Source organism: Petromyzon marinus, chromosome 7 (genome assembly GCF_048934315.1).
Source record: "Petromyzon marinus isolate PM22_M1 ecotype Great Lakes invasive population chromosome 7, UKy_Petmar_22M1.pri1.0, whole genome shotgun sequence".
In the NCBI taxonomy this organism is placed as follows: domain Eukaryota; kingdom Metazoa; phylum Chordata; class Hyperoartia; order Petromyzontiformes; family Petromyzontidae; genus Petromyzon; species Petromyzon marinus.
In genome coordinates this window covers 15,991,018-16,006,828 of record NC_133673.1, presented here as the reverse complement: position 1 = coordinate 16,006,828, position 15,811 = coordinate 15,991,018, and the positions used below count along the sequence as shown (strand labels likewise).

General features: G+C 44.0%; 1 protein-coding gene across 8 annotated transcripts in view; it reads left to right on the top strand.

Annotated features, from left to right (window-relative positions):
* Window positions 1-2,625: 2,625 nt before the first annotated feature.
* ITFG2 (integrin alpha FG-GAP repeat containing 2) overlaps window positions 2,626-15,811 on the top strand; it is a 42,958-nt gene continuing 29,772 nt past the window's right edge. For 2 of the 8 annotated variants that reach the window (XM_076065435.1, XM_076065436.1), the window contains exons 1-3: window positions 6,286-6,398; window positions 9,970-10,065; window positions 15,605-15,646. In XM_076065435.1, coding sequence (XP_075921550.1) covers window positions 6,393-6,398; window positions 9,970-10,065; window positions 15,605-15,646 — 144 coding nt within the window. In that variant the 5' untranslated portion in view covers window positions 6,286-6,392. The other 6 variants (XM_032949416.2, XM_076065437.1, XM_076065434.1 and 3 more) reach the window with 6 other exon arrangements.

Sequence of the window (15,811 nt, the reverse complement as noted above, 5' to 3'; positions counted from 1 at the left end):
AGGTAGGGGGCATGCTGGCATTATGGATGAATGGACACGCGAAAAATAAAACCACGGTGTCACGGGTCCTGCCAATAATGCAAAGGCACACCACGTGTTGTTGTTCCTCTTTGTTAAAATCTTGTCCCGCCGTGCTGCGGATGCTGGGATTTTCGCTGGCTGCCTGTTGCCCCCGTGTGTACGTGCGCGCGTGTGTACGTGCGTGCCTGTTGTCGTTCATGTCTGTGTCCAATGGCGTCAGCTGTCGGGTGTACAGGCGGTGCAACTGCACCGCGGGGGCCCAGTGGCCGTTCTGGAGGAAATTGAAAATAGGACCGCATTTAATTCCTTGTAGCAGGGCCCATGCCACCCAGCACCACGCCAGTGCCTGCTGGGTCTGTGATGTCCTTTAATCTTTCTCATTTTCTCTCCAGCTATTTGCTTCTTCATCGCACCGCCCTTTACATGTTCCCTCATTTGCAAGGGTGACCGTGAATTTTACTCGTTTGTGCTCCGTGAGGCGCTCAGAGATGCCGTGGAATTTAAGCGATAAATGAATGTAAATCCACTTGCCCGGTTGGTGTAATGAGATGAAGACAAGGTCAATTCTGAGCTCTCCCAAGCTCGCGTTGCTTCCACCCAGTGGCAATCAGCTGTCCCCTGGAAGATGCCATCAAAGAACTGCTTCTGAAGTCACTGCTATCGGTTTCTCTATCCCAACTCGGGGGACATCGTTTATACGTCTAATTCTCAGAGCTGAAATAATCTGCATCAAGTGACGAATCGATTTTTTTAATGCGATGGCTTTTCTTGTGAGCAGCAATTGGTGACCAGGCTGGGACTATCAACCCACTACACTCGAGGAGCCCAACCTATTCACAGGTGGCTGCCTGGACTCGAAACCCAGGCTCTCGGCGCTCTGAATTCTGGGCCACAACCCAACTGGCTCAGTTGCCTGCACTATGTAGGGGCGCCGCGGTGGTGAGATATTGACTACTTCGCCTGATATATGTGGTGGGTTCGATCCAGACCCTGATGCCATGGTCGCGTGGATTTTTCTCCGGGTCCTCCGGTTTTTCCCTCCACATTTAGAAACATACGTTTCGAATATTTGGCTGTTATGCATTTTCACACGATAAGCCACTTCATTGGGCTATCATTTGTGATAGTCAGGTCGCTTATAAAACAAAAAAGCTTCATAGCTCAAAGGGCCTTACCTGGTAAAATAAGGAAAAATGTGTTTAGTATATTATAGTTTTAGTGTACTACTGTTCTTCGCTTGGACCTTGTGCACACCGTATTCGTACCGGAGACTGGCCATCCATCGCCTGCAGGCTTGGCAGGATACTCTAGCTGAGGGATCCGGCACAAAAACGAGTTTCTCTTGATTTACATATGAGATAACCGTGGCATTCACATAATCAATTATTCACGCCGTCTCTATGAATACACTGGGCATGCGTCTACAACAACAACAACAATAAAAAGGCCCTTGCGCAGGATGAGCTGTGGCTCAGTCTGAAGCAGCGGTTCGTACCCCGCCAGTTTTGGGCACTTTTTAATGGTTTCTCGTCCGCACGATTACCCTTTAATTCCACTTATAAATTGGCGAGGCGTCGTGGAGCAGTTGGCTAGTGCCCTGCGATGTGAACCCAGCGACCCGCGTTGATTGCCCGACCGCAGCTGCCATCAGCGACGAGCGAGATCTGGACCGGTCTTGCCCACACTCCACCACGCCACCCTTGAACTTCACCAACCCACACTGACCGGCATGATGAAGTATGGTCAAGCAACCTTCCGTGACCAAAATGGGTGGATGGGGCCTTTATCCAGCAATAGATTGACAAAGGAATGAAAATTATTATTATTATTAGTGATAGATATTTCAAATAGATGAAGTTTAAATTGCATCGTGCCGATCTGTGATCGCTTCTCCCGATTATAATCTGTTAAGGAGTGACGTCGCTGACGTCATGCGAATTAAGCAACAACCTCTTGCTGATTAGCATCATTAAGTTAACGTGAGACTGTGTACGGGATGCATGGGTCACAGTTTGAGAAGAGAACAAAAACCCTGGCCTGGAATGTTGAGCCACGCTGGACTGCCCTTGTGGGGAGGAACCGCACGCTCGGGTGGAGCCAGCTGCAAACATATAAATATTAATAATGTATTAATAATTATTAATTATACGTCAATAATTATTGATAACATAATTTTCAGCATACGATTAACATATTCATGTTTGATAATAATATTTTATATTATTTATATATTATATAAAGACTTAGGACTCTTTTTCAGGAGCATCCTGCCACACGGGGGTTTTTAATTTGAAGAAGTGTTCCGCCAATTAATGATGAGTTGCGTTTGTTATACAACAAGTGGGGAGGAGGAAACCGGAGCACCCAGAGAAACCCCACGCCTTGCGCGAGGGGGCAATGCTCGATCCTCGTACAGATGGAGACGGATGGCAACTAGTCCACTTGCTGCATCGCCTTCTCCTGGCGAGCCAGGGTACGGTAACTTCTCGACGACCACGAGGGAGTTTCACAACAACAACAACAGCAACAGCGTGTGTGTGTGTGCGTGCGTGCGGCGATCCACCCAACCCTCGCTGCTGCCTCCACAGCGCTGCACTGGAGGCAGCCACGTGCAGCAGCGGCGCAGCCATCGCCACGGCCCGGCTAACGTCGCCGATCCAAAACCAGATGACGCGTGCATCACTGCCGAGGTGTCAGCCTCTAGCCCGCACGATAGGCGACGAGGTTATTAGAGCACTTCGCACGAGCGTTAATGTGACAACAAATACGTATTTTTAGACCGTTTACCGCATCCTTCGCGAGGCTGTGGCTTTCTTTTTTTAAACATCTGCCGCGGACAAATGCACGCCGAGCGAGGCAATTAGGGGCGACAAATGCGTGATGCCCGCTTCAGCGGCCGCCTCTGCCGAGTCGCTCCCGCGGGGCCGAGGATCGTGGCGACGAGGGTACCGCACGCTGCTGCTCACGCTGCTGCTGCTGCTGCTTAAGCGGACGGTGGGGATTATTGCCTCTGGTAAGATGACCGGGGTGCCAGGTGAATTAATCTACGGCCGTTAAACACCTCCTTTGTTGTACGCCTTTTGGCGTCATCTGGTCGAGCACCAATTGGGTCGAGGCTCAAAAGAAAGCCGTCCCTTGGTGTGGACCAATCAGTTTCAATGACAATGCATATATTATTATAGTGTGTTTTTTGTTTGCATTTTGACTGCAGGTATTGTGGTTAATGCAGACTTGAATCCTTGTAAAAAGGTTTCAGTTTTGTTGCCAGAAAAAATGGGAAACCCTTATTTTTTTTATTTAAAGCTTTCGTGACTGCAGTGATTCATATTCTTGGTTCTTTCGGTAAAGTCACGTTGAAGGGAAACAATACAATTATAAAATATATATAAAACAATAAAATTCTCACGTTTCGACTGTAACACAAACAGTGTAACACAAACAGTGTTACAGTCGAAACGTCGTGAATGTAATTGTTTCATATATATTTTATTATTTTATTGTTTCCCTTCAACGTGACTTTACCGAAAGAACCAAGAATATAAAAAAACCCTATTATTACCTCCTCTGTTGGTTGTGGTATATTCCTTAAGGACCCCCTGCTCTACCCGTTTCTCTGAAATATTTATCTTTTTCGATTTAAAGCTTTCGTGACTGCAATGATTCATCTTCTTTGGTTCTTTCGGTAAAGTCACGTAGAATGAGAATAAAATAATACATTGATAAAATAAAATAACACAATAATATTCTCACGACGTTTCGGCCACAACACAAGCGGCCTTCATCAGGTGAAGGGACGAGACTGTCTGTCACTCCAGCGCTGTCCTACCAGACAGTCTCGTCCCTTCACCTGATGAAGGCCGCTTGTGTTGTGGCCGAAACGTCGTGAGAATATTATTGTGTTATTTTATTTTATCAATTTATTATTTTATTCTCATTCTACGTGACTTTACCGAAAGAACCAAAGAAGATTTATCTTTTTGTTTCGTTGATGCCACTTCTGCTGTGCCCGCGCGCCGCCACGGATCTCCCGTGTAAGATAGCCGGGAAATTGGTCAAACAGGATCATACATGCAACAAAGGCTCGGGGAGGCATTCATCCGGTAGTGGATTGATCATGGCTGATGACGATGATGGTAATTGTCTCTGCCGGTGACATTGTCTTGTGGCAACGTGAGATAGGAGGGCAGTGGAGGGAAGTGAAATTCAGTCCATGGTAACTCCGTAATCCACACGTGTGGGCGACTGCTGCTGCTGCTGCCGATTAATAACAGGCTGTACATTCCAAAGTGGCAAATCCACGTGTGAAATGTACTCAACACGTAATGGTAAATTTATTCAACGATTGAAATTGTTACACTCGCGATGCATTCGTCAAATTAAGTGCATTGAAGTTACTTGCTGTTTTATTCAATTTACGTGCAACTAATATGCCCGTGTTACGGTTAGGGTGAAGGTGGGGGGGAAGAAACCGCAGAGATGAGATACATTAGACAAAAACAAGACAAGAAACACGATTGTTGAATCGTGGCTGAAAAAACACCGCTTGGGGGAGGGTGGTGGCGCAAGTATATGGCGGGATATATTGTCTGTTTATCTGTTGTTGTTAAGGAAATTTATGAACTGATTATAATCTGGAAGTTGTGACCTCGCGAGCCAGCGGTGCGATGATGATGTCGCCACGAGGCTCGCGCTCACGACGGTCCCACAGCGCTCCCTTTCGTCCCCACATCTCTTCCTCGCATTGAGGAGGCCTCGCGAGAATAAAGGGGTGGCCGGAGAAGTCGCTGTCCTCTCCATCCCCTCTGTGCATTGAGCGGAGCTCTCCTAACACAACATGTATAGGGATTCCTCGATCACTCTGTATTAAAATATTAAGCAATGTATTTGACGATTCTGCGTTGGCAGTGGTGCACAGGTTGTCTGTGGCATTTGTCAAAATGCTGTGGCCTTAAGAGGAAATAAAAACATTCTCGCCGACATTTCGGGTAATAGCACATGCTATGAAGGCACATTGCCTCAAACGTCGCATGTTATATACTTGACCGTTTCCGACGGTGTAATTAACGAATAGAGTGTTTTTATTATAGTATTCGAAAAGCCAAAATAAATTAAGGTGCTTCACTGCTCAGTAGCAACGAAGTTGGCCAAAATATTATTGGTTTGCTTCCAATGTCCTGGTATTGTAAGTGTTGTAGATTTACTCTCCAACACACCGTTGGGCTGAAGTAGTCATTCATTGGCACGTTTTGTTTACGTGACAAACCTTACTGGCTGTGTCTGGTGGTGGAGGGTTACGGCACATTTGAATACTTACGCGATATAACCCAAAATCCTTTATTATGAATTAAAGTGAGCTATGTGATCACATTTGAAAATAAGTTGTGCTAACACAACATGCACTTAATTTATATTCTTTGGGTCTTTCAGTGACGTAATTTCCACGACAAGCATTTGGTGAAACGTCATTACATTAACCCCGGCACGTGGGGGTCGACAAATGGGCCGTACATGTAACCACGAAAGTTGTGCCACCTCGTCATAATCATTATCAGCAATAGCCACGATCGATCCACTGCTGGATGAGGGCCTCCCCAAGCCATCACCAACTCTCGTGATCCCACGATGCAGATACGATCGAGCACTCGCACTTGAGCTGAAGTTGCTGCTCTATCGCTGCTGTAGACTCCAGTGGTAAAATACTTTTTGCTTTGGCCCACGGACTATATGGAGATCAAATGAAAACTGGGAGACCTTTAAAATTTTATTTGAATGAAATTTTGTGTTTCAGCACCCCAAGTGAAACAGGGCCAGCCATTCCCTAGGACTGGCAGGAGGTTAAAGTTGGGATAGGTCTAAATAAAGATTATAATTCTAACATGTTAAGTTCAAACTGCGTGGTAGTTAAATAAGTACCACTTTCTGCTTAGTCAATAGTGATTTACATTAATTGACTGGGGTCTGGCATGGGAATGTGGAAATTCCACCCCTGTCTCTAGGCTGTGAAGTGCGATGAGCACTGCGTAATAAATTAATCAGCCAGACAATTAAACAGCCCGAAATAGTCTGGACCCAACTGCCCTTGTGGTTATGTGTGTGTGTGTGTTTACAAAAAAAATGTTGAACATTGAGGCGCATGACTTTGATCGCTATAATCAGACTGGATACTTCCCACTGGCAATAGACAGAGACGTGCATTGCCCTGTGATTGTCTACAATCCGTGTAGCTCATGCGCAAAGGCTGCTTTCATCGCTCCATCTCCAGCGTGCACGTGCTCCCCGCGGCGTTCTCTCATCCAACCGCCTTTCTCGCTGGACGAGAGGTGGCGACTGCTTCGAGAGGCCTTCGTTCAGCAGTGGATCGAACTGCACAGATGATGGTGATGTTTGCCTTTAAGGCATTTACAAATATATTCCGGTCAAGCGTACAGCCTTAAAACATTTTTTACCAACACCTCAGGCAAATGTATGACATTCCTCAATATCTCCTCATGCTCCTAAAATAAACACATTTGGTCATTTGTATTCCAATCACAATGTTTTTCATACATTAAACAATTTGCCATCCGTTTTATGTTAAAACTATTCATTACCACTGAGTTTTAATGAGCTGTTGCATTTACTTTTTGGACAATGTGAAATATTTCAATTGTTTAAAATGTCTCTATATGTGCAACGTGTACCTCATTTAAATGTGTAAATTTTCTCCATTCCCTTAGATTATTTTAATGCAGTTTTAATTCCCCCTAATTAGCCAACACACTGAGTCGCAATGCTCTTTTGAAAGGTTAGTCCTGCATTTTGATCAGAATGTTTATGAAGACTGTATGAGGGATCCGATGAGCTATTCAGCTATATTTCACAGATGTCCAATAGGGGAGGTGAGCAAGTTGCAGCAACAACGAAGAATAAAACAACGATAGGAGTGCAAAATAGAGAAAGGGTAAATACTCTACTGAGAACACAAACAGGTAAGACTCAAAACACCGCACAGATTGATTCAATAATCCATTGCCACTGCAAATCTCCTGGCCAACCCGTATATATATTTTTTATTCTGCATAGAGTTGTCTGCTGCACGTATTTATGAAAGGGGCTTTTATGCTGCATTCATTTTACATCATCATCGTTAAGCCATGATCAATCCACTGCTGGATTGAAAGTTTCCTTCCACGGGTGGCCAGAGAGGAAGTTGACTGGGGCAGAGCGGGGGTGATGACGTCACCCTCGTCACGGGGTACAACACCCACGTGGTGTCGCGACCGTAAACACAACTTTTACACTTAATTCCCCACAAATATCCACGCACGTTAACAATTCACAAGCCAGAGCTTTACGCGTCGAGTGTGTATTAAGCGCGTGCCTTTGTGCAACGGTGAATAAGATTGAGTTTTTTTGACCGACGCGCTCGGCGGCTCGACCACCCCAGGGCGCACTCGGCGGCGTCGGCGGCGGGGATTGGGCGCCTGTTTTCCGGCAGCGCTTCTAGGCGAGGCCGTGGTCTCCCCCGGCGCGAGGCCCCGTACAGCAACCGAGGGTCTTTCACTCGGGCCGCGGAGAATGCGTACGGTGTCGTTTGTGGAGCGAGTCGCGCTGGAGTTCTCCGGGAACCTCTTCCCGCACGCCATGTGCCTGGGAGACGCCGACAACGATGGGGTAGAGTTTTACCGCTACCTGAGGAAACCGGGGTAGTGCAGTGCACGGTGGACACGATTGTCAAAATTAGGGTAATCGTGTTGCGGTGATATGCGTGGTGTCAAATTACCCTTAATTTAACACGCGCATACTACCTAATAGGAATGCATATACTGTATGTTGAACTTCTTTCGCACCGTACGTAACCAGTCGGAGGTGCGGGATAGGACACAGTTGCCCGTTCAGTGAAACCATCTTAAAGCAGGACGGGACACAGTAATGTATGATCGCCACACACTGAATGTTGTGTATATCTGGCTGACACGAATGTCACACGCTTCGTTGTCAGTCACAAGGGGTAATTGACCATTATCTAGATTTTCAGTATGGTCTAATTGCCCATACATCATCAAGCTGGTCACTGCGGGTTGGTGAAGGCAGCGAGTGCAGCGGCATTGCCTTGGCAGCGTAGAAGTACAGTCCAACAATGGAATTTGCTGTACTTCCCTTTGCTGTCCAACAAATTGGATATATATTAAACAACCATAGATAGTATATATATTCTTGGTTCTTTCGGTAAAGTCACGTAGAAGGGAAAACAATAAAATAGGAAAAATATAAAACAAAATTCTCACGACGTTTCGACTGCAACACAAGCAGTCATCATCAGGTGTGAAAACCACAGCAAGAAAAAATTGTTGTGGTTTTCACACCTGATGATGATTGCTTGTGTTGCAGTCGAAACGTGAGAATTGTATTGTTTTATATTTTTGTTATTTTATTGTTTCCCTTCTACGTGACTTTACCGAAAGAACCAAGAATATTAATCCCTGCAGTCACGAAAGCTTTAAATCAAAATTTAACCATAGATAGTATTCTAGATTTGTAGTTTTCGTGACTGCAAGGATCCATACTCTTTGTTTTTTTCGGTAAAGTCACGTAGATGAAAAATAAAATAAAAAAATAATTTACGTTTTTTAATTTTATTTTTCATCTACGTGACTTTACCGAAAAAAAACAAAGAGCATAGTATATATATTTTTTCTTCTCAACGTTTTCTATTTGTATGTTTAAGTATGAATGCGGTGGCGCCTTGAGTGGCAGATTTGTGCCAAAAATGTGCCACAGGCGTGTAAGGGGCCGTCCATAAATGACGTCACGCACCTAGGGGGGGGGGTCAGACATTTGTGACGATATGTGACGAGGGGGGGCAAGGTTTGAGAAATGTGACGTCACATCAAAATGCGCAACTTTAAATAAATATAGACAACACGTTCTACTTAATTAAATAGACTTTTTAATAAATGTTTGCTCATACAACATCAGAGTGCAGCGGCACATTAAATACGCACTACAGTGACGATAGTTTAAAGCGATTTGAAGCATGTTTTATTTTTTGGAGGGGAGAGGGGGGCAGAGCTTTATGACGTCATATTTGAGGGAGGGCGTCGTGACTTTTTATGACGCCGTGTGACGAGGGGGGGGGGGTCAAAAATCGTCAAAAGCTGCGTGACGTCATTTATGGACGGCCCCTAAGAAAAAAAATTGACTGTGGCACCCTGTCTGTGCATGGTTGGTAGACACAATAACCCAACCACTATCCAGGCTCATCCCTGCATATGTTCCGAGATCTGACATGGAGATGGGGCACATTCGGCATGATGTTGTCTTAAACCTTTAAAAAAAATGCATTAAAAAAATGGCACCATCAACTGTGTCTGACGAATTAACAAAGACACTCCATTTATCTACGGGACCTTTTTTGGCAGTATCAAAAGTGATGAAAAATGAGAATAGGCTGTACCCTTTCTGGCCATAAAAGAGGTGTTAAGATGTTCAGACACCAAATAGATACTTTTTTGCAAGAGATCAAATCTGAATTAACCACACATACTTATGGAAACACGTGCAAACACATTCTCTGATAACATATGCATTGCCTTTGAAACTGATTATCTGACACCAGAGACAGCCTTCTGTATGGCCTTGACACACTAGTGTCAGACCAGAAAACGCTAAAGGGTGAACAGTACAAAGACAATGCAAGTATCAGAGCACTTATAACTCGGGTCGAGTAGTTATATAAGACACTCCATTTAGCCTTGTCAATTATTGAATTTGACATATGCTGTTAGCGAGCAACAACCAAGGCCACAAATGTATCATTGCATACCACACAGCTCGCACTACTTAACATGCACAGACTACCGATTACTTGACCTCCCCTAAGAACTCCCTCGATGCAATTAGCTTCTCAAGCTACGCACGCCCGTAGAGTTTAAGCTGATGCTGGATGGCTCCCTCTGTGTTTTGCAGCTTAACGAGTTGGTGGTCGGAGACACGAGCGGCCGCCTTTCTGTGTACAAAGGCGACGGCAGAAGCCCTTGCCTGAGCAGCAGCTCCCTGGGCATGGTGAGGACATCTAACCCATATCACTCTTGCATATGGACCTATCCAGGGTCTCTTTGAGTTATCACGTGGCTATAACAACATGAACTTGAAACTTGAAAAACAATGTGGCAAGGCCCACATGAACATTCAGCCAGATGTAGTTCATATTCTTTGGGTCTTTCGGTAAAGTCACGTATATAGGTTCCAGGAAATTAACAAAAAACTACGACGTTTCGATTGCAACACAAGCGTTCGTCATCAGGAAGAGGTCGTTAGCTTCTAAAGGCAAACTGTTTATAAAGGTTTGAAATGGGCGTAGCCCAAATGTCAGCAGCCAATGATAATGAAAGTGGTGGGCAGCGACCGCGACGGTGGTGGGTTTTCCCACCAATCAAAGGGCTGCCAGGTAAAAAATTTGCATGTTAATGTGAGATCGGTGAGAGGCCTCCACTGCGAGCGCCCCGAGGTGGCTCTGTTAATGTGAGAGATTATGTTAATGTGAGAGATTAGCATGTTAATGTGAGAGCTCAGCATGTTAATTTTGAGAGATTAGCATTTTTATTTTGAGAGATTAGCATGTTAATGTGAGAGATTAGCATGTTAATGTGAGATATTAGTATGTTAATGTGAGAGATTAGCATGTTGATGTGAGATATTAGGATGTTCATGTGAAAGATTAGCATGTTAATGTGAGAGATTAACATGTTGATGTGAGAGATAAGCATGTTAATGTGAGATAGCATGTTAATGTGAGATATTAGCATGTTAATGTGATAGATTATCACGTTAATGTGAGAGATTAGCTTGTTGATGTGAGAGATAAGCATGTCAAAGTGAGAGATTAACATGTTAATATGAGAGATTAGCATGTTAATGTGAGAGATTAGCATGTTAATGTGAGAGATTGACGTTGATATGAGCGATTATCATGTTAATGTGAGAGATTAGCATGTTCATTTGAGAGATTAACATGTTCATATGAGAGATTGGCATGTTAGTGTAAGAGATTAGCATGTTAATGTGTGAGATTTGCATGTTTATATGAGAGATTAGCATGTTAATGTGAGAGATCGCAAAGCAAAACCTCAAGCTTGGTGAGCGAGGTGGCTGTGTTAGGTTGAGAAATTTAACCTGTTAATGTAAAATCAGAGAGCCGAAAATAACAACTAACATCGGAAGGTGGTAGGATGGGAACATCACAGCTAGTTATGACTTAAACTCGTTGATAACGTCCTTCCAATGATGCTCTGTTTATACCCATCTTCTCGGTTGAAATTGTGTCTATATATATGGATGGCTTCATGAACTAATCTTTGTTGATAGCCAGTGGGTTTGCACAGTACCTTCGTCTTAGAGAAATACATTTAATGTGAGCCCACCGCATTAAAACAATGATCAGCCACGGCCGAGGTATTTGTCCTACCGTGTTTCAGGTCTGCCTTATGTTCACGAATATGGTTCGAGACATGTCGCTTAGTTTCCCCAATGTAACTACTGCCGCAGACAGCTTAGTTTGTAGACACTGGGTATTGCATGTAAGGGATCACATCCTTCACAGATGGGATCAGATCACGAATTTTATATACTGTGTTAAATCGAACCTGGATCTTGTGTTTGCTCATGATTTTGGAAATATTTTTGGTGACTCCTGCTATGTATGGCAAGGTGATGGTTTTAATTGGGTCCTCAGATGGTTATTTCCCAAAGGTTGGGGTGAAAGCTTTACGGATTGTGTAGTCTGAATATCTATTCGTCTTGAGAGCTTGGTGTACGTGTTCCAGTTCACTCGCTAGGTGATGATGGTCGGAAATACAACGAGCTCTATGGTGTAGAGTTTTGATGAGGGAATTCTTCTGGGAAGGATGGTGGTGGGAGTCAGGTTTTAGATAGAGTGAGGGAAAAAAGTATTTGATCCCCTGCTGATTTTGTTCGTTTGCCCACTGACAAAGAAATTATCCGTCTATAATTTTAATGGTAGGTTTATTTGAACAGTGAAAGACAGAATAACAACAAAAAAATCCGGAAAAACGCATGTCAAAAATGTTATAAATTGATTTGCATTTTAATGAGGGAAAAAAGTATTTGACCCCTCTGCAAAACATAATTTAGTACTTGGTGGCAAAACCCTTTTTGGCAATCACAGAGGTCAGACGTTTCTTGTAGTTGGCCACCAGGTTTGCACACATCTCAGGAGGGATTTTGTCCCACTCCTCTTTGCAGATCTTCTCCAAGTCATTTAGGTTTCGAGACTGACGTTTGGCAACTCGAACCTTCAGCTCCTTCCACAGATTTTCTATGGGATTAAGGTCTGGAGGCTGGCTAGGCCACTCCAGGACCTGAATGTGCTTCTTCTTGAGCCACTCCTTTGTTGCCTTGGCCGTGTGTTTTGGGTCATTGTCATGCTGGAATACCCATCCACGACCCATTTTCAATGCCCTGGCTGAGGGAAGGAGGTTTTCACCCAAGATTTGACGGTACATGGCCCCATCCATCGTCCCTTTGATGCGGTGAAGTTGTCCTGTCCCCTTAGCAGAAAAACACCCCCAAAGCATAATGTTTCCACCTCCATGTTTGACAGTGGAGATGGTGTTTTTGCGGTCATAGGCAGCATTCCTCCTCCTCCAAACACGGCGAGTTGAGTTGATGCCAAAGAGCTCCATTTTGGCCTCATCTGACCACAACACTTTCACCCAGTTGTCCTCTGAATCATTCAGATGTTCATTGGCAAACTTCAGACGGGCATGTATATGTGCTTTTTTGAGCAGGGGGACCTTGCAGGCGCTGCAGGATTTCAGTCCTTCACGGCGTAGTGTGTTACCAATTGTTTTCTTGGTGACAATGGTCCCAGCTGCCTTGAGATCATTGACAAGATTCTCCCGTGTAGTTCTGGACTGATTCCTCACCGTTCTCATGATCATTGCAACTCCACGAGGTGAGATCTTGCATGGTGCCCCAGGCCGAGGGAGATTTACAGTTCTTTTGTGTTTCTTCCATTTGCGAATAATCGCATCAACTGTTGTCACCTTTTCACCAAGCTGCTTGGCAATGGTCTTGTAGCCCATTGCAGCCTTGTGTAGGTCTACAATCTTGTCCCTGATATCCTTGGAGAGCTCTTTGGTCTTGGCCATGGTGGAGAGTTTGGAATCTGTTTGATTGTTTGTTTCTGTGGACAGGTGTCTTTTATACAGGTAACAAGCTGAGATTAGGAGCACTTTCTTTAAGAGTGTGCTCCTAATCTCAGCTCGTTACCTGTATAAAAGTCACCTGGGAGCTAGAAATCTTTCTGATTGAGAGGGGGTCAAATAATCAATTTATAACGTTTTTGACATGCGTTTTTCTGGATTTTCTTCTTGTTATTTTGTATCTCACTCTTCAAATACACCTACCATTAAAATTATAGACTGATCATTTCTTTCTCAGTGGGCAAACGTACAAAATCAGCAGGGGATCAAATACTTTTTTTCCCTCACTGTATGCATCCGTATGGGTGGCTTTCCTGTAGACAGTGTCCCATTGAGCCATCTGGTCTCCTTTCGATTAAAACATCCAAGAATGGTAGCTTGCCATCATTTTCCACCTCCATGGTGAATTTGATAGCTGGGTGTATGGAGTTTATGTGGTTGAGGAATTGATTCAGAGCTGGTCGGCCATGTGACCAGATGACGAATGTGTCATCCACGTACCTCTTCCACAAGGATGGACGTAGAGTGGATGCCTGGATGGCATCTGTCTCATATTTATCCGTGACAACATTGGCTACAACTGGAGATAAGGGGGAACCCATTTGGATACCTTCAACTTGTTTGTAGAATGTTCCATTCCAGGTGAAGTAAATATTGGTGAGGCAGTGTCTCACCAGGGCCGGTACATCAGCATTCAGTCCTTGTTGGACCAAATCTTCAATGATTACAATGGTGTCAGGCACAGGAACTTTAGTAACAAAGAAACTACATCGAAACTAACGAGCAAATCACCTGGGGATAGTAAGATGTCCAAGCGAGCTGAGTTAAGTAGAGCTGAGGTGGTCTTACTAGTGAATGGTTGTAAGGTCTCAGATGGAAATCGGGCAAGTTTGTAGGTGGGTGAGTCAATGGTGGAGATGATAGGACGAAGGGGTGTACCCTCTTTATGGATTTTTGGTAAGCCATACAATCTGGGTGGCCTAGCAGCAGAGGGTTTTAAGGAAAACCGCTTGGTTGGTTCGATTAAAGATGTCGAATCGGTGATCTTGTTGGCTTTCGTAACGAGGTTGTTGGTGGAATCTCTTTTAATTTTTGTATAGTTACCATCATTAAGTTGGTCCTGAATTTTGTTATTGGTTGTATTGTCCATTATGACATTGGTATTGCCCTTGTCGGCTGAGAGGATGAATGTCATCTCTCTCTTTTTTAATTGAGAAAGCTCAAAGCGCTCATCATACTGATGTTGCTAATAGGTGTCTTAGCGTTTTTGAGGATTGCAGCGATTTCCAATCTTGCCACGTCTGCAGTAATGTGTCCTAAACCCTTAAGGGCTACGTCGACCTGGGCAATAATATCAACTGGGATGTATTTAGGGGTGACTGCGAAATTCATCCCTTTAGTTAGAACCGATTTTAGGCTGTCGGAAATTAGACTGTAGTTTTTGATTTAAAGCTTTCGTGACTGCAGGGATTCATCTGCTTGGATCTTTCGGTAAAGTCACTGTAGTTGCCAGCCTGTAATATCCCACTGCTGGGCAATTGTGGCTCTCATTTTCCCCTGTTTCTTCCGTAGTCGCTCTTGTCCAGAAGTGGCCTCAAAATCGTTTGATTTAATCTCGCCATCTCTTCAACCGTCTGCCTCTGCTTTGTTTGTCTTGGTATCCTCTCCGGAGTTATTGTCTCATCTCTTGTCAGTTGTTCATGGTGCAGACCGTCTATATCTACTCGATATCATTTGCTTCGACAAAACAGTGAGCTACCTCCATTCAATGGTTTCTGGGTGTTTGGGGATTTCTCTCCCACTGTGACCCAATGCCGATTGAGAGATGGATCTTGAACCAGATTTTCCTTCTAGCCTGGCTGCCTTTCCAAAGCAGTTGAGCCTGATCTGCCCAGGTTTTGAAATCAGGACATTCCTTCAAGACAGCTCACAGCATCTTACATATTATCCGGTGCAACTCCTTTTGTTGGTTTCCCATCCTTAATTTTGCCCAATCTTTCACCGTATGGCCTCACTTGCTCAACGAAGTCTCGACACAGATTAAAAATAACGATAATAATTTGCAGCTATTTGTCAACCCACTGTTGGCTAATATTATTCTCTTTCTGCGTGTCACCAATGGCATTTAGCATGTAAGTCGTAGTTTATTTAACGTGGTGTACAGTAAATCCCATGGTAATAGTCCACTGACACTAGAGCCTTTTTCACATTTTCAAGGGATATAGGTTTCACAAATATTGGGATGTTTCTCATCTTGGGGAATGTTCTAGGGGAGGGATGGCTCAACTCTACTATATATTTGTTTTTACTCATGTGGAAATTGCAATATAGGTTGAAGTTCAAAATATAATTGCCATTATTTATTTTCTCAATTTCAGATTACTTGTGTTGGTATTGGAGACGTCTTTAACCAGGGAAAGGTAATATACAGCTACATATTTAATTGCACAACACTAGCCACAGGAATATTGAAAAGTGCAAAACTAAACGTGTAGGTTAATATTGGATAGTTCTTATTCAGCAATCTATTTTAGTGTCACCTTTTACGCGTTGGAACTTTTTAAAAATGATTGACAGTGATGGTT